The sequence below is a fragment of the Mustelus asterias genome, chromosome 15 (genome assembly GCF_964213995.1).
Source record: "Mustelus asterias chromosome 15, sMusAst1.hap1.1, whole genome shotgun sequence".
NCBI classification, from domain to species: domain Eukaryota; kingdom Metazoa; phylum Chordata; class Chondrichthyes; order Carcharhiniformes; family Triakidae; genus Mustelus; species Mustelus asterias.
Window position 1 is genome coordinate 70616634 of NC_135815.1, and position 19741 is coordinate 70636374.

The following is a 19741-nucleotide window of genomic DNA, read 5'->3' on the forward strand; positions in this document are numbered from 1 at the left end:
AGTGAGTGCGGTGCAGTGTGATTGAGTGAAGTGTATGAGTGAGTGCGGTGCAGTGTGAGTGAGTGAAGTGTGTCAGTGAGTGCGGTGCAGTGTGAGTGAGTGAAGTGTGTCAGTGAGTGTGGTGCAGTGTGAGTGAGTGAAGTGTATGAGTGAGTGCGGTGCAGTGTGAGTGAGTGAAGTGTGTCAGTGAGTGCGGTGCAGTGTGAGTGAGTGAAGTGTATGAGTGAGTGCGGTGCAGTGTGAGTGAGTGAAGTGTGTCAGTGAGTGCGGTGCAGTGTGAGTGAGTGAAGTGTGTCAGTGAGTGCGGTGCAGTGTGAGTGAGTGAAGTGTGTCAGTGAGTGCGGTGCAGTGTGAGTGAGTGAAGTGTGTCAGTGAGTGCGGTGCAGTGTGAGTGAGTGAGGTGTGTCAGTGAGTGCGGTGCAGTGTGAGTGAGTGAAGTGTGTCAGTGAGTGTGGTGCAGTGTGAGTGAGTGAAGTGTGTCAGTGAGTGCGGTGCAGTGTGAGTGAGTGAAGTGTGTCAGTGAGTGCGGTGCAGTGTGAGTGAGTGAAGTGTGTCAGTGAGTGCGGTGCAGTGTGAGTGAGTGAAGTGTGTCAGTGAGTGCGGGGCAGTGTGAGTGAGTGAAGTGTGTCAGTGAGTGCGGTGCAGTGTGAGTGAGTGAAGTGTGTCAGTGAGTGTGATGCAGTGTGAGTGAGTGAAGTGTGTCAGTGAGTGCGGCGCAGTGTGAGTGAGTGAAGTGTGTCAGTGAGTGCGGTGCAGTGTGAGTGAGTGAAGTGTGTCAGTGAGTGCGGTGCAGTGTGAGTGAGTGAAGTGTGTCAGTGAGTGCGGTGCAGTGTGAGTGAGTGAAGTGTGTCAGTGAGTGCGGTGCAGTGTGTTTGAGTGAAGTGTGTCAGTGAGTGCGGTGCAGTGTGAGTGAGTGAAGTGTGTCAGTGAGTGCGGTGCAGTGTGAGTGAGTGAAGTGTGTCAGTGAGTGCGGTGCAGTGTGAGTGAGTGAAGTGTGTCAGTGAGTGCGGTGCAGTGTGAGTGAGTGAAGTGTGTCAGTGAGTGCGGTGCAGTGTGAGTGAGTGAAGTGTGTCAGTGAGTGCGGTGCAGTGTGAGTGAGTGAAGTGTGTCAGTGAGTGCGGTGCAGTGTGAGTGAGTGAAGTGTGTCAGTGAGAGTGGTGCAGTGTGATTGAGTGAAGTGTGTCAGTGAGTGTGATGCAGTGTGAGTGAGTGAAGTGTGTCAGTGAGTGTGATGCAGTGTGAGTGAGTGAAGTGTGTCAGTGAGTGCGGTGCAGTGTGAGTGAGTGAAGTGTGTCAGTGAGTGCGGTGCAGTGTGAGTGAGTGAAGTGTGTCAGTGAGTGCGGTGCAGTGTGAGTGAGTGAAGTGTGTCAGTGAGTGTGATGCAGTGTGAGTGAGTGAAGTGTGTCAGTGAGTGCGGTGCAGTGTGAGTGAGTGAAGTGTGTCAGTGAGTGTGATGCAGTGTGAGTGAGTGAAGTGTGTCAGTGAGTGCGGGGCAGTGTGAGTGAGTGAAGTGTGTCAGTGAGTGTGGTGCAGTGTGATTGAGTGAAGTGTGTCAGTGAGTGCGGTGCAGTGTGAGTGAGTGAAGTGTGTCAGTGAGTGCGGTGCAGTGTGAGTGAGTGAAGTGTATGAGTGAGTGCGGGCAGTGTGAGTGAGTGAAGTGTGTCAGTGAGTGCGGTGCAGTGTGAGTGAGTGAAGTGTGTCAGTGAGTGCGGTGCAGTGTGAGTGAGTGAAGTGTGTCAGTGAGTGCGGTGCAGTGTGAGTGAGTGAAGTGTGTCAGTGAGAGCGGCGCAGTGTGAGTGAGTGAAGTGTGTCAGTGAGTGCGGTGCAGTGTGAGTGAGTGAAGTGTGTCAGTGAGTGCGGTGCAGTGTGATTGAGTGAAGTGTGTCAGTGAGTGCGGTGCAGTGTGAGTGAGTGAAGTGTGTCAGTGAGTGCGGTGCAGTGTGAGTGAGTGAAGTGTGTCAGTGAGTGCGGTGCAGTGTGAGTGAGTGAAGTGTGTCAGTGAGTGCGGTGCAGTGTGAGTGAGTGAAGTGTGTCAGTGAGTGCGGTGCAGTGTGAGTGAGTGAAGTGTGTCAGTGAGTGCGGTGCAGTGTGAGTGAGTGAAGTGTGTCAGTGAGTGCGGTGCAGTGTGAGTGAGTGAAGTGTGTCAGTGAGTGCGGTGCAGTGTGAGTGAGTGAAGTGTGTTAGTCAGTGCGGTGCAGTGTGAGTGAGTGAAGTGTGTCAGTGAGTGCGGTGCAGTGTGAGTGAGTGAAGTGTGTCAGTGAGTGCGGTGCAGTGTGAGTGAGTGAAGTGTGTCAGTGAGTGCGGTGCAGTGTGAGTGAGTGAAGTGTGTTAGTCAGTGCGGTGCAGTGTGAGTGAGTGAAGTGTGTCAGTGAGTGCGGTGCAGTGTGAGTGAGTGAAGTGTGTCAGTGAGTGCGGTGCAGTGTGATTGAGTGAAGTGTGTCAGTGAGTGCGGTGCAGTGTGAGTGAGTGAAGTGTGTCAGTGAGTGCGGTGCAGTGTGAGTGAGTGAAGTGTGTTAGTCAGTGCGGTGCAGTGTGAGTGAGTGAAGTGTGTCAGTGAGTCCGGTGCAGTGTGAGTGAGTGAAGTGTGTTAGTCGGTGCAGTGTGAGTGAGTGAAGTGTGTTAGTCGGTGCAGTGTGAGTGAGTGAAGTGTGTCAGTGAGTGCGGTGCAGTGTGAGTGAGTGAAGTGTGTCAGTGAGTGCGGTGCAGTGTGATTGAGTGAAGTGTGTCAGTGAGTGCGGTGCAGTGTGAGTGAGTGAAGTGTGTCAGTGAGTGCGGTGCAGTGTGAGTGAGTGAAGTGTGTTAGTCAGTGCGGTGCAGTGTGAGTGAGTGAAGTGTGTCAGTGAGTCCGGTGCAGTGTGAGTGAGTGAAGTGTGTTAGTCGGTGCAGTGTGAGTGAGTGAAGTGTGTTAGTCGGTGCAGTGTGAGTGAGTGAAGTGTGTCAGTGAGTGCAGTGTGTCTGGTTGATGTGGCTGCATTGATTGCATAGCTGGCAGTCTGTGCAAGCTTTAAGACAGGGCGTGAACTTTGCAGCAGGGCTGAGTGAATGGGCATGAGGTGAATCTATGAATGTTAGATATGGGTTGTGATTAATAGAGATTGGTGGTAGATGAGGTTATGCTACGCTGAGCAGTGTATCAGGTTAGTAAGACATGAGTAATATCCCAACAATTCAGGAAAGTCAGGGGGCAGAGTTGAATATGGTTGCCATCACAAAGGAGAAAGTGCTAGAGAAAATAAAAGGTCTGAAAATTGATAAATCTCCGGGCCCAGATGGGCTCCATCCTCGAGTTCTAAAGGAGATAGCTGAAGAAATAGTGGAGGCGTTAGTTATGATCTTTCAAAAGTCACTGGAGTCAGGGAAAGTCCCAGAGGATTGGAAAATCGCTGTTGTAACCCCACTGTTCAAGAAGGGAACAAGAAAAAAGATGGAAAATTATAGGCCAATTAGCCTAACCTCAGTTGTTGGCAAAGTTCTAGAATCCATCGTTAAGGATGAGATTTCTAAATTCTTGGAAGTGCAGGGTCGGATTAGGACAAGTCAGCATGGATTTAGTAAGGGGAGGTCGTGCCTGACAAACCTGTTAGAGTTCTTTGAAGAGATAACAAATAGGTTAGACCAAGGAGAGCCAATGGATGTTATCTATCTTGACTTCCAAAAGGCCTTTGACAAGGTGCCTCACGGGAGACTGTTGAGTAAAATAAGGGCCCATGGTATTCGAGGCAAGGTACTAACATGGATTGACGATTGGCTGTCAGACAGAAGGCAGAGAGTTGGGATAAAAGGTTCTTTCTCAGAATGGCAACCGGTGACAAGTGGTGTCCCGCAGGGTTCAGTGTAGGGGCCACAGCTGTTCTCTTTATATATTAACGATCTAGATGACGGGACTGGGGGCATTCTGGCCAAGTTTGCCGATGATACAAAGATAGGTGGAGGGGCAGGTAGTATTGAGGAGGTGGGGAGGCTGCAGAAAGATTTAGACAGTTTAGGAGAGTGGTCCAAGAAGTGGCTGATGAAATTCAACGTGGGCAAGTGCGAGGTCATGCACTTTGGAAAAAAGAATAGAGGCATGGACTATTTTCTAAACGGTGACAAAATTCATAATGCTAAAGTGCAAAGGGACTTGGGAGTCCTAGTCCAGGATTCTCTAAAGGTAAACTTGCAGGTTGAGTCCGTAATTAAGAAAGCAAATGTAATGTTGTCATTCATCTCAAGAGGCTTGGAATACAAAAGCAGGGATGTACTTCTGAGGCTTTATAAAGCACTGGTTAGGCCCCATTTGGAGTACTGTGAGCAATTTTGGGCCCCACACCTCAGGAAGGACATACTGGCACTGGAGCGGGTCCAGCGGAGATTCACACGGATGATCCCAGGAATGGTAGGCCTGACATACGATGAACGTCTGAGGATCGTGGGATTATATTCATTGGAGTTTAGGAGGTTGAGGGGAGATCTGATAGAAACTTACAAGATAATGAACGGCTTAGATAGGATGGACGTAGGGAAGTTGTTTCCATTAGCAGGGGAGACTAGGACGCGGGGACACAGCCTTAGAATAAAAGGGAGTCACTTTAGAACAGAGATGAGGAGAAATTTCTTCAGCCAGAGAGTGGTGGGTCTGTGGAATTCATTGCCACAGAGGGCTGTGGAGGCCGAGACGTTGAGCGTCTTCAAGACAGAAATTGATAAATTCTTGATTTCTCGAGGAATTAAGGGCTATGGGGAGAGAGCGGGTAAATGGAGTTGAAATCAACCATGATTGAATGGTGGAGTGGACTCGATGGGCCGAATGGCCTTACTTCCGCTCCTATGTCTTATGGTCTTATGGTAATGAAGTTGATGGAATATGGCATTTGAATGCACGTTTACTGACGTTGAACACTCGTGTGAAGTCAGTGAGCTTCTTGCAACACTGCATCCAAGTCCATGTACTATATTCCTTGCTTTTGGCCACCACAGCTATTAGTCTCAGTGCTTTCTGAGAGTTTGTTTCGAAAGATTTTTGGTTCCCTGTGAACAGAAGACAATTCTCCTCAGTCCCTCCTCGACCAAGGCCTCCAGTGCAGCATCAGAAAATCTTGGAGCCCACATGATGCCATGTTGGCCAAACTTGCACCTTTCCCACATCAAACTCCGTTTTAGAATGATTTCCAAAATACACTTTCTCTTTAAAAAAAATAGACTGGCTTTAAGGAGAGTGTGGTAAACCACTGTTAAGCTCATTGCCTGTGTGTGTGACATGCCTGGACATGCCCCTGCTGGCCCTGCCTGGGACTCCTACCCCCCCGGTCCAGGTATAAAGGTGACTGCTCCCCACCCCCCTGCCTCAGTCTCTGGACCAGTTCATCGGCATGGGTGTGCTCCAAGTCTTTTGCTAATAAAAGCCTATTTGTTCTTGTATACAAACTAGTCTTTGCTTGATTGATAGTGCATCAATTTTATTCGCAAAAAGTTTTGGGATGGAGCAGATACTAAAACCCGATCGACTCGAATTGGATCCTCAAGCTGTCGGAGCCTCTAACAGCTTCGATCACTGGCTGCGATGTTGTTTCAAAACTTTCCTCACCTCCTCCACCTCCGTCATCCAGACTGAAACAAACAAGCTACACGTGCTCCACGCCCGGGTAAGCGATCAAGTATTCTCGATGATTAGAGACGCTGAAACTTACAAGGATGCGATCGAACTTTTAAAAGGCCAGTACAACAAACGGTCTAATGAAATCTACGCCAGACATCTTCTGGCTACTCGCAGACAACAGCCAGGAGAATCGGGCGATCAATTCCTGCGTGCGTTGCGAGCACTTGGCAGGGCCTGCAACTGCAAGGCCGTAACAGCCGTCCAAAACACTGAGGACTTAATCAGAGATGCCTATGTCACGGGTATCAGGTCAAACTATATCCGACAATGACTGCTGCAACAGGGTGGCTGGACCTACAAAAGACTGTGGCGCTTGCCGACTCGTTAGCGGTGGCCTTCCGTAATCTCGAGGCCTACACCCCCAACCATTGTGGACACCGCGGTCGCCGCCACCTCTGTACTCGGGAGGGCCGCAGGCCTACGCCACGACACATCCCACCAATGACCCGACCGCTGCGGCAGTCTCTGGAGGCCTGAAGTGCTACTTCTGCGGCCTGGGGAAGCACCCCCGACAACGCTGCCCGGCGAAGGATGCGATCTGCTCCGGGTGTGGAAAGAAGGGCCATTACGTGAAGGTATGCAAGGCAAAATCAACCTCCAAGCCCAGTAGCGCCAGGTGTGACCCACGGGGGCCGCCATCTTGGACGCCATCAGCCGCGTGTGAGCTGTGCGGGCCGCCATCTTGGACGCCATCAGCCGCATGTGAACCGTTGCAGGCTGCCATCTTGGACGCCATCAGCCAAGTCGCAAAATCCAACGGTGGCTTCGGTTACGCTGGACCAATCCAGGCCTCACCAACTCGCCAGGTCCATGATGGACATCGTGGTAAACGGTCGCACTACAAACTGTTTATTTGACTGTGGGAGTACGGAGAACTTTATTCACCCTAACACAGTGAGTCGCTACGCCTTTTCAGTACTGCCAGTGAAGCAAACGATCTCCGTGGCTTCAAAGTCCCACTCGGTGGATGTCCTCGGGTACTGCGTGGCGACCCTGACTGTACGGGGCACAGTGTACAAAAACTTCAGGCTCCTCGTGCTGCCACAACTCTGCGCTGCCATACTCCTGGGGCTAGATTTCCTGAGTCACCTTAAGAGCGTCACCATGGAGTATAATGGGCCTTTTCCCCCGCTCTCCGTTTGCAATCAGCAGTTCTTAGATCGCCCACCGCGCACCACCTGCAGCCTCTCGACCCTTAAAGTCGCCCCTCCCTCACTGTTTGAAAATCTCACCCCCGATTGCAAGCCCATCGCCACCAAGAGCAGACAGTACAGTGCTGAAGACAGGGCTTTTATCAGGTCTATAACCAGACACTGCCAGGTCTGCACAGAGTGCAAGCCGCACTTCTATCGGCCAGACAGAGCACACCTCATAAAGGCCACCCGCCCTTTCGAACGCCTAAGCGTCGACTTCAAGGGCCCCCTCCCCTCTTCTGACCGCAACATATACTTCCTCAACGTCATTGACGAATATTCACGTTTCCCCTTCGCTATTCCCTGCCCGGATATGACCTCGGCCACGGTCGTCAGGGCCCTGCACAGCCTCTTCACCCTGTTCGGTTTCCCTAGCTATATCCATAGCGACCGGGGATCCCCCTTTATGAGTGATGAGCTGCAACAGTACCTGCTCTCCAAAGGCATAGCCTCGAGTAGGACCACCAGCTACAACCCCAGGGGGAACGGACAGGTAGAGAGGGAGAACGCGACAGTCTGGAAGGCCATTTTACTAGCTCTGGGATCTAAAGATCTTCCAGTTGCCCGCTGGCAAGAGGTCCTCCCTGATGCACTACACTCGATTAGATCACTCCTTTGCACAGCTACCAATGCTACCCCTCATGAAAGAATGTTTGTTTTCCCCAGAAAGTCCTCCTCGGGGACCTCACTACCGTCGTGGCTGACGTCGCCAGGCCCTGTCCTGCTCCGGAAGCATGTGAGGACCCATAAGTCGGACCCCCTGGTCAAAAGGGTCCAACTCCTCCACGCCAACCCCCAATACGCCTATGTAGCATACCCCGACGGGCGGGAGGACACGGTCTCCATTCGAAGCCCCAGGGACCACTACGACCCACAACCCCACACCCCCAACCCCCGTATACAGCACGCCTGAGCCCCAGGAGCCGCCACCATGCACCCGACAATCGGAAGGGACTACAGACGACTCAAGCAACTACGGCCTGGCGCCTGAACCAACACCGCGGCCACCGGAACCGACACCACAACCGGCACTACGGCGGTCACAGCGGCAGATCAAGCCCCCAGAGAGACTAAATTTGTAAATTTGTAATTCTGTAAATATCATTCCACCCACCTCACCCCCACCGGACTCTTTTTTAAAAGCAGGGGGTGAATGTGGTAAATCATTGTTAGCTTATTGCCTGTGTGTGTGTGTGACATGCCTGGACATGCCCCTGCCGGCCCTGCCCGGGACTCCTCCCCCCCGGTCCAGGTATGAAGGTGACTGCTCCCCACCCCCTGCCTCAGTCTCTGGACCAGTTAATCGGCATGGGTGCACTCTAAGTATTTTGCTAATAAAAGCCTATTTGTTCTTGCATACAAACTAGTCTTTGCTTGATTGATAGTGCATCAGAGAGGCTAACTTGAACAAGTACTAATCTCTCATGAATTTACATTGCCTGCTGAGGTATTAAGAAACATGTTTAACACTGGCCACTCATTCATATCATTTCAGTGAGCAGGCAATGTGAAGGTTGCATGTTGCCTGTATCTGAAACAAACAGGCTCAGGTTAATCACGCACTGGATTCCCTCTGATCTCCAAACGGGAAAAGGGAAAAGTTTTCCAAACTCCCACAGGTTTGCAGGAGCACTAATATCAAATAAATATTTCTTATATTTACATGTGAGCATACAAATTCAGAACAGGAGCAGGCCACTCGGCCCCTTGAGTCTGCTCTGCTATTCAGTAAGAAGATGGCTGATCTGATTTTAACTTCAGATTCTTGCCCACCTCTGATAACCTTTCACCCCCTTGCTTATAACAAATCTTACTAATGAAGAATCTGCTTATAAAGAATCCATCTGTTTCTGCCTTAAAGATATTCAAAGACTCTGACCAGAATTCTCCCAACTCGCCCACAGCTGGAATTCTCCAGTCCTGTTGCAGTGAATGGAGATTTGGCTGAGTACCAAGTTCTCCAATCACATTGGCAGTGGCAGCATGACTGGAGAATTCCAGCCTCTGCCTCAACCACCTTTTGAGGAAGAGAATTCCAAAGACTCACAACCTTCTGAGAGAAAACAAAAATTCCCTCATCTCTGTCTTAAATGAATCATAGAAATCATAGAAAACCTACAGTGCAGAAAGAGGCCATTCAGCCCATCAAGTCTGCACCGACAACAATCCCACCCAGGCCCTACTCCCATATCCCTACATATTTTACCCACTAGTCCCTCTAATCTACGCATCCCAGGACACTAAGGGGCAATTTTAGCGTGGCCAATCAACCTAACCCGCCCATCTTTGGACTGTGGGAGGAAACCGGAGCACCCGGAGGAAACCCATGCAGACACGAGGAGAATGTGCAAACTCCACACAGACAGCGACCCAAGCCGGGAATTGAACCCAGGTCCCTGGACCTGTGAAGCAGCAGTGCTAACCACTGTGCTACCGTGCACCTTATTTTTAAACAGTGGCCCCTAGTTCTAGATTTTCCCACAAGAGGAAACATCCTCTCCACATCCACCCTGAAATAAATTAGAAACAGGAATTGGTGTGTTTTCTTCAATACAAATGGAACTCATGCATCTGAACTTGAAACAGAATAGCTATAAACCTTTGGCCAGAGGGGGCAAGGAGGAGAATAGCATACGGACAGCATGTTCCTGATTCACCAACATGAGAGGGAGAGAAGCTGCAGCCAATAATCTGAAAAGCATCTGAACTGAACACTAGAGTCAGCAATTGGTATAATAGCACAGCTCTCTGATGCACGTCAATTGAACTCAAGACACGAGGCTTCGGTAACTGAAGGCTTTTATTGCCTAACAATGGAACTAGTAGAACGTAAGTACACCACCCCAGACTGACGAGGTCCCGCCCGAGCAGGGGGTCTTATACCTCTCCCAGGAGGCGGAGCCCGACTGGGATGTGCCACAACAGTAACAACCACAGGTGTATTAATCCCACCCTAGCCCAACAACAACATTAGAACAACCCCACAGTGGGAACCAACGATGGTTCACCACACTCTCAAGGAATACAGAGACTAAGCTCACTGTTAAGTACCTTGCCCTGTGGTTGTTAGCAAAGGATTAAGGACTTTGTAGAATGATAATGTAGAATGGAGGCTTGTGAGCATTTAACAACCATTTTCATTACTTTGTTAATATGAGAAAATGTCTCTCAGTATTTCTTGAAGAAAATACTTTTAGACTTTATCATGGAATTGCATTCTTCTTGATAGTTATTTCCTCTTTAAAGGATCACAGAGCAGAAAGGTGTTGGTGTGGCGACCTGATTTGTGAGTGAATACATCAGCTCCAATACCAAAGCTAAATACTGATGTTGCTGGAACAGAAAATGCTGCAAATGCTCAGGAGGTCCGGCAACGTTTGTGGAGAAAAAAAACCCAAGGTGATGGGCAGAATTCTACCAGCCCTGATAGGACACGGGGGGGGGGGGGGGGGGGGCGGGGAAGAGGGCGGGGGAGGTTGCAGTAAAAAGGTGGAGATCCAAATTCAGTTGGCTCCACACCACTGCTCAGCCACTGGGGAAGGTTCCTGGCCACTGGGTTTGAGGTGATTCAACTGCCCCTGCCAAGGAGGGCTGACAGCTGATTCTCATGATTAAAGCCCTTTAAAAGGCATTTTACTAATGGCTGAGTAACCCCTCACCACTTACGGACGCTGCCAGCTTCATTGAGGCAGAGGAGGAAAGACAGCCCCTGTGGCCTCAATAATTCCCTCAGCGGGCTTTCTCCAGCCCTCGCAATGTTTTATTGTTATTTTACTTGCCAAGAAGTGACCCAAAGTCTTCTGCCGGCTGGAGCAGTTCCCAGCTCTCCCTCTGGCTGTGGGTCAGCAGCATCGGTAGCCCACTTGCCATACTTAATCCAAAGGTGGGCCTGAAGACATCCAATTAGGAGGCCAGCAGATATAGATTACTGGGCCAGTCCCTTGTTAGCATTTGCAGGCTTGAGACCTGGTTTTCCCCCCTCGGCCGGGGTCTTGAAATCCTCATTAAAATCCAACGTAATGTTTCCCATTGATAACCACTGATAGAACCTCTCTCAATGGAAGGTCATCCACTTGAAACGTCTACTCTGTTTTCCTCTGTGCCTGACCTACTGCTTATTTCCAGTATTTTCTGTTTTTATTTAATCCATAGACACTGATATTTACAGGGATTTATACTGATCTTGTCAGGAGCTGGTAAACCTGGAAATACTGGAATGGTGGAAGGCCCTATCAAATGCAATGGGAAGACAATTAGGATATTTTTCCTCCATTTCCTGCCCAGCAATCGGCCAGACTGAGACGCTGCCCAAGGCCAGATTTCAAGGCAGCAGCCACTTCTGGGGGTAATCCCTGACATTTGTGAACATTGGCAACCATGGGAGAAGGCCTCAGAATGACAGCATGAAGGAAGGTCGAGATTGTGGGGGAGGGGAGATCACTCAAGGCGAGGGATCTTGGGAGGAGGGGTCAGTCACCTAGAAAGGAGAGATTTTTGGGGGAGAGATGTTCAGTGGTGGAGGGAGTGTCAATTGTGTGGAGAGGAGAGATTGCAAGGGTGGAAGTATGGTGAGGTGTTGATGGTGTGAATCGGATGGTTCAATTGAGACGGGAGAGTGATCATGTGGAAAGGAGAGACCAGACTGATTTGCGTGAGGGACCAGGAGGATGTCTCCTTCAGTGCTGGCTTTGAGCACTGGGAAACTAGGCCCAATGTCAATAAATGTAAATAACTCCCAAAATCTGGGGCATCGGCCCTATTTTAAACATAACCATCGAGTCACCTTTCTAGACCAGTTACTTAGCTAACTTAGCTACCTCATTGCAATTAGACCACAAGTAGCTGTATTCATCCACAATGTCCCCAATGAGGAATTAGCTTAGCTGGATTCAAATTTACATGGCCACTGGGCTGCCTAGTTTTTCCTTTATTTAACCATAGTTTCAATTTAATGATGCTTGTTCTTTGATGTAATTTGTTGTTTAGGTATCTACTTTTTCTATCCAATCATTCGCATTCATGAGTTCAGCAGAGGAGATATTACCAAGGAGATGAAAGAGAGAGGGGTGAGGAATACCACAGAAGAATTTGCAGATGTGCAGAAGAACTTAAAATTCTAGACATTGCTGGACCAGGAACCAGGGTAGATCAGCGAGCACAGGGGTGATTGGTGTGCGGAGCTTGGTGCGATTTGGAATAGGAGCAGCAGAATTCTGGATGAATTCTGGAAGGGGTTAGATGAGAGACTGGACAGCAAAACATTGGAATCCAGAGATAACAAAAGTAGGGATGAGGGTTTCAGCAGCAGATACACTGAGGCAGGGGCCGAACTGGTCGATATTACAGAGACGGAATTGGGTGATATTTGTGGTGGCTATAAAAGCTTCGCTCAGGATCACATGTTATGCTGAGGTTCTGAACAGTCAGTTTTTTTTAGCATATCTTCACACCCAAACATTTTGCTTTTCCCTTTGGGGAACAGTGGGGCAAGGATTCCTGAGCTGATTTACAGCCTGTGGAACCACATTGTGAATGCTACTTCTGTGGCCAGTAAGTCCTAAAGTTTGACCTAAAGTTTATTTATTAGTGTTACAAGTAGGCTTACATTAACACTGCAATGAAATTACTGTGAAAATCCGCTAGTCGCCACATTCCAGCGTCTGTTCGGGTACACTGAGGGAGAATTTTGAATGGCCAATGCACCTAACCAGCGTGTCCTTCAGACTGTGGGAGGAAACCGCAGCACCCAAAGGAAACCGACGCAGACAGTGACCCAAGCCAGCAATTGAACCCGGGTCCCTGGTGCTGTAAGGCAGCAGTGCGAGCCACTGTACCACCGTGCATGTTGGACGCAAAGCCAAAACTTCTGTTCTAGCAGTAGGGGCGCTACCACTGCACCAGAAGAGCTCCTAGAATAGTCAGTGAGGGGTAAGAATCACTCGTAAGTGAATGGAGTTTATGACAGGTCTAAAAACAATGGCATTGGTTTTTCCGATGTCTAAAATGGAAAGAATTCTGACAGTGTTTAATGAGCTGCTTGGTTTTCAACCATGGGACCCTTGGTTTGAATCTCATCTTGAGAATCTCCTAGAGATACTTGAGTTGGCTCCAGTCCCCTTATCTGCTAAATAAGTACCAGCATTACCTGAAATGGACAAGAGTCCTGTGAGGACAGAGTGCTCACTGGGTGCAGGAGTTATAAACTCTTGGCCACAGGCTGATAAAAGAGATCGGCTCTCACCCCTATGGCAGGACTTTCAGTGTTAGCTGTTGTCTGCGCTTAGTTGCAAATAATCTCTTTATAGTTACTTGTCAATCCTGAGACTTTGTTATGACTTCATTAACCCTCTCCTAGCTTTTATTCATTCAGTTATATTGTTACTCATGTAAACATCTTTCATCCCTATGTTCATCTACATTGAGTTTTGGTCCATGAATGCTTAAACCTTATCATTCTTATCCTGATACTCAAGCCCCTTCATGTCTCACCCATCTCTGTAACCTTCTCCAGCCCTACAACCCTCAAGAACTCTGCATTACCACAATGCTAACCTCTTGTACATACTAACCTTCAATGACCCACCTTGGACTCTTATCTCTGGAATCCCTTCCCTACACCTCTCCATCTCTCAAGCTTTCCTTCTTCCTTTAGGCTACTCCTTAAAATTTACCTTTTTGACCAAGTTTTTGGTCACCTGGTTTAATGACTCCTTCTTTGGCTCAGTGCTAATGTTGTGTTTGATTACACTCTTGTGAAGTGCTTGGGGCTGTTTTACTCAGTTGTCAATGCTATATTAATGTTGTTGCTGCTTATATTGCCCTTTGATTCATTGCAGCCAGAGCCCATATCTTATAGGATTATCATTCCAGATCAGTCATGATCCCATTAAAAGGTGGAGCAGACTCGATGGGCTGAATGGCCTACTTCTACTCCTACGGTCTTATGGTCTTAAACTTTCACTCCTGAATGTGACAAATGTTTACAGTTTAGTTTCTCCATCAACTAAGCGTGTAATTACAAGCGCACGAACAGTTATCTCAGTTTCTCATTGTGATCTCTGGTTCTTTAATATAATACTTTCCTAACAATGAGAAGTATTTTGATGTGGTGTTTCTTCGATCACTTTTTGTAGCTTGGAATCTGCTTCAGAGTTTCGGGTTTTAAGCAGCTTTGAGCAAAATGAAATCTCTTTGGAACAGGTCACTTTTTAAGTATAAAAAAGAAATTGGTAACTGCACTGGATGCTCGCCCCAGTGATTGTCAATTTTCTAGCAAAGTACAGGTAGATCCATTCACATCAAACTCTACTCAACATCAATGGGTATTCATCTCAGGAGGGCACCACCTGATCATTATCATTCGGCTGAAAAATAAGACACTTCCTTCCTTCAACTCACTTCTCCCCCATCTCCAAACAAATGCCGCACAAAAGTCATTTCCCTTCAGTAAGGTGTATTGTCTAATCCGGTAAACTCCATGTACAAATTCCTGATGCATTCATGCTGCATTGCTCCATGCACTATTCATAATTCTCCTATAACTCGGTGAAGCAGAATGCTGAAGGGTCTGCAACAAAAGAAAGTAGATACAAGATTAAATGTAAGAGATGTCTAATTCTTTTGGTGTCTTGGGCTACTACTAGGATCAAATTAGACAAATGCCTGCCTTAGCTTAATGTTTCACTAATCTAATATTAAAAACAAGTACATCTATGCTGAAGAAACCAAATGAAACTCAACTCCCCAACATGTCATAGTTTAGCATTCAATAAGGTTGGGTTAAAGACAAAGGTGAGTTTAACTGGTCATCTGTTAGAGTCAGGACTTCAGATAGCCAGACTTCATCATCAAATCATAAGACTTTGTTACATTGGATATTTGGGTTACTTTTGCTGACGGATTTTCCCCTGCTCAGTTTGTCAGGAAGCAGTGTGGGAAGCATTTCGGATTTTCCTGGACAGAATTCCGGAGAATGAAGAGTACCAGCAATGGGTCAATATTTGTCAGCGAGAAACTCACTATCTATTCCAGATTGGGCAAAACTTCAGTGAATCCCAGGAACATCTACTTATGGTGCAGAGGGTAAGGAATGGGTTTTGTCCAGAAACAATTTTATACATGAACTCATTTTGCACATGTTTTAGTTCCAGTTTTCATGGAAATTGAGGTTTAATATATCCACAACAACTACGTTCTGACATTTAAATATTAAGCTGATATGAAATGGAGACAAAGTAAGTGTAAGAATTTTAACTGTTTTGTAAGTTTTATTTTCCATTTCATTTCTATATTTTACTGATAGAAAAACAATGGGTTTCCTTTCCTCTACAGAGACTGGGTATAAAGGATCGTGATCTTCAACTCAGGTAATGAGTGCAGCTTGCAGTGCTCTGAAAACCTATTGTATTAGGCCTGTTTTTTGCTGTTGACTTAGTGTTAAAATCGCAGAACATTACTTAGCTGATGTGTTCCCTCGCATTAAAATTGATAGCATTTTATAAATATTAATGTGTTCTGACTGAGTGATCGTGATGGCTGTATAAATCCTTGAGTGAAGTCGATCAGATATTGTCACAGCTGGGAACTAGCTCGGAATGAAATGATGATTATTTTTAGTGGTAGCCCATATTGAATATTTTTTCTAAATTGGAACAATCGTGCCAGATTTCTAATTTGTGCCTCTTTCTCCTGTTTGCTGAGGAAGTACTCCAGTGAATAATCAGCCGAGTGAAATTTCAACACTGCCCACAGGTACTGTTTCACCTCAGCTTTTGACATTTAGAGGGGAATTTTCCCATCCTGCCCGCCATGGGAATCGTAGCGGGCAGATGGGAGAGGGAGGAGATGCGGACCATGCAAAGAACCATTGAACTTAGGCAGGATTTTCCAGTTTTAGAACGAGCGTGGCTGGAAAATCCCACCCCTAATGTTTGGCACGTAAATTGAAGATGATGAACCAATTGGTAAAAGCTGCAAATAAAGCAATTTAGATTTCCCATATAGCACATTTTCTCAACAATCCACTCCCCTGCCTTTCCCACAGGCTTTGACCAGCGTTCCACCCTACTTGAACGAGTCAATGGGAGGTAAAGGAGAGAGACTTGGGAAATGTATGAATGCCAGTTGGAGGTATATGGGAAAGCAAGAGGCTTGGGTAACTCTCCTTTTGTCATTTCTCTGTTCCAGTTCACCATTGCAGAGTGCCGATAGCCAACTGATGAATCGGGTCTATCATTTTTGCCTCCTTATATTTGGAACTCCTTGCCACAGAGAGCTATGGAGGCTTGTGTATATTTAAGGCTGAGATAGACAGATTTTCATTCAGTGAGGGAATCAAGGGTTAAGGGCAAAGTGCAGGAAAGTGGACATGAGGAATGGTGTTGGATCAGCCATGATGCTATTGTATGGCAGAGCAGGCTTGAAGGGCCTACTCCTGTTCCTATTCCTTATGGTCTTATGGTCATATCATGAGTGGATTTATGACTCAGTATTGTGTAGCAGGCTAAGGTGTGTGTCTTCACCTCACCACTTGAACATGGAGGCTGAATCTCTGATTGGCTGACCTGTGCTTTCTGGTTTTGCCCAGGTTGTATTTGTGATCATCCCCATGACCTGCATGGGGAATCGCTGATTAACCTCCCTGTCAGATTCATTGAATGTGAGCCCCTTGGGGATTAGTAACTAACTCACCAGGTGGAGCTCGTACACCGAGCCCTGTTTAAAGCAGGCCCCTGAGTGGGTCCATCATTGTATTGTCCCAGTTGGGAGCTGTTTGACCCGGCTTGTGATTTTGCTTTACTTTATTTTGTACAATGAAGCACTGCATCTTTACAGCTGATTCCGGGGATTATTATGGTATTGATATCAAGTACTTTACAGAGTGGAGCCCTGATTAACAAGAGGGCAAAATATCGACAAGGGCTCCATGTTCGGCTGCTTGTTGATTGTACTTGCTGACTGGAGATAAATGTTACAATGTGTAATTCACAGATTGCCAAAGATAAGAGAATAGAATTTTATACAACTGCATGTTGTTGTCACCTCGTTTCCACTGGCAGGCAGCCCTGAAATAATCCATAATAGTTTGTCCCAGTGAGTTAGTCTACACTATGGTTCAGCTGAGCACTGCCAGAATCATCAGCTTGATTTGGGTCAGAGATAATTTTGCGATTCCAATCTTTAACCTTCCAGTTAAGCAGCAGGCGATATCACTGCTGATGATATCAGGCAGTATCATGCCTTATTACATTAGTGCACTTTATTACTTATCTAACTTAAAATCATGGAATCATACAGTGCAGAAGAGGCCCTTTTGCCCATCGAGTCTGCACCAACACGCGAGAAATATCTGACCTCCCACCTAATCCCATTTACCAGCACTTGGCCCATAGCTCTGGATGTTATGATGTGCCAAGTGCTCATGCAGGTATATTTTAAAGGATATGAGGCAACTCGCCTCTACCACCCTCCCAGGCACCGTATCCCAGACCGTCACCACCCTCTGGGTAAAAAGGTTTTTCCTCACATCCCTCCTAAACCCCTCACCTTGAACCTATGTCCCCTCGTGACTGACCCTTCAACTAAGGGGAACAGCTGCTTCCAATCCACTCTGTCCATGCTCCTCGTAAACTCTAACGGTTTATTTTTTGTTTACAGAGATCCCGGCTCTGCCGTTGCCAGCAACCGCATCAACTCCTAATATTGTGATCTCCAATGAGATTGTGAATGACACTAAAACACCTGTTGAGGTGAGACCTGTGAAATTCAACTTTATTTATCTGTTTTGTGACTGGAGATTGTGCTATGAAATGGCTGTGTACTCGCTCTGTGCAATAATCATGCTGAGTTGTTGGATTAGTTCAATGTTAATTAGCTAAGGATGAGCCGGAATTGAGGTTTTTACAAAACTCCAAGCTGAAGCGGAGGCGGTAAACACAGACAGGCCAAACAGCAGGGTTTCAATCCATATGTCAGCTTGATAGAATCTCAGGAGGGCAATCATTATTTTTTGTTGGTTTATATTGACAACTTTGAATTCCAGACAGTTGAAGTGGAAAGTCTGACTGTGAGAACCAATCAGATCAATTGGAAAACTGTCAGAAATGATCAATCAGAGTTACAATATCTTTGAGAGGGAAGAGATGAACTTATGTTCTTTTTCCTGAGAACTTATGTTCCTTTTCCACATGCTGTGTTTACTATCTACCCCAATCATAGAACCATAGAACATTACAGCACCGAAACAGGCCTTTTGGCCCTTCTTGCCCGTGCCGAACCATTTTTGTGCCTAGTCCCACTGACCTGCACCTGGACCATATCCCTCCACGCCCCTCTCATCCACGTACCTGTCCAAGTTTTTCTTAAATGTTAAAAGTGAGCCCGCATTCACCACCTCATCTGGCAGCTCATTCCAAACTCCCACCACACTCTCTGTGTGAAGAAGCCCCCCCTAATATTCCCTTTAAACTTTTCCCCCCTCATCCTTAACCCATGTCCTCTAGTTATTTTCTCCCCTAACCTCAGTGGAAAAAGCCTGCTTGCATTCACTCTATCTATACCCATCATAATTTTATACACCTCTATCAAATCTCCCCTCAATCTTCTACGCTCCAGGGAATAAAGTCCTAACCTATTCAACCTTTCTCTGTAACTCAGTTTCTCAAGTCCCGGCAACATCCTTGTAAACCTTCTCTGCACTCTTTCAACCTTATTAATATCCTTCCTGTAATTAGGTGACCAAAACTGCACACAATACTCTAAATTTGGCCTCACCAATGTCTTATACAACCTCACCATAACATTCCAATTCTTATACTCAATACTTTGATTTATAAAGGCCAATGTGCCAAAAGCACTCTGTATGACCCTATCTACCTGTGATGCCACTTTTAGGGAATTATGTATCTGTATTCCCAGATCCCTCTGTTCTACTGCACTCTTCAGTGTCCTACCATTTACCTTGTATGTTCTACCTTGGTTTGTCCTTCCAAAGTGCAATACCTCACACTTGTCTGCATTAAACTCCATCTGCCATTTTTCAGCCCATTTTTCTAGCTGGTCCAAATCCCTCTGCAAGCTTTGAAACCTTCCTCACTGTCCAGTACACCTCCAATCTTTGTATCATCAGCAAACTTGCTGATCCAATTTACCACATTATCATCCAGATCATTGATATAGATGACAAACAACAATGGACCCAGCACTGATCCCTGTGGCACACCACTAGTCACAGGCCTCCACTCAGAGAAGCAATCCTCCACTACCACTCTCTAGCTTCTTCCATTGAGCCAATGTCTAATCCAATTTACTACCTCTCCATGTATACCTAGCGACTGAACCTTCCTGACTAACCTCCCATGCGGGACCTTGTCAAAGGCCTTACTGAAGTCCATGTAGACAACATCCACTGCCTTCCCTTCATCCACCTTCCTGGTAACCTCCTCGAAAAACTCTAATAAATTGGTTAAACATGACCTACCACACACAAAGCCATGTTGACTCTCCCTAAGAAGTCCCTGTCTATCCAAATATTTGTAGATCCTATCTCTTAATACTCCTTCCAATAATTTACCTACAACTGACGTCAAACTTACCGGCCTATAATTTCCCGCATTACTTTTTGAGCCTTTTTTAAACAACGGAACAACATGAGCTATCCTCCTGTCATCCGGCACCTCACCCGTGGATACCGACATTTTAAATATATCTGCCAGGGCCCCTGCAATTTCAACACGAGTCTCCTTCAAGGTCTGAGGGAATACCCTGTCCGGTCCTGGGGATTTATCTACTCTGATTTGCCTCAAGACATCAAGCAACTCCTCCCCTTTAATCTGTATAGGTTCCATGACCTCTCTACTTGTTTGCCTTATTTCCATAGACTCCATGCCAGTTTCCTTAGTAAATGCGGATGCAA

The 19741-nt window shown here is 46.9% G+C and overlaps 1 protein-coding gene across 1 annotated transcript in view; it reads left to right on the forward strand.

The window, feature by feature from the left end:
- The window catches only part of LOC144504734 (interphotoreceptor matrix proteoglycan 1-like), a 287982-nt gene that overhangs the window by 221862 nt on the left and 46379 nt on the right, over positions 1-19741 (forward strand). Inside the window, exons 6-8 of the mRNA XM_078230478.1 lie at positions 14744-14910; positions 15872-15914; positions 17485-17576. Coding sequence (XP_078086604.1) covers positions 14744-14910; positions 15872-15914; positions 17485-17576 — 302 coding nt within the window. The remainder of the gene's footprint in view (positions 1-14743; positions 14911-15871; positions 15915-17484; positions 17577-19741) is intronic.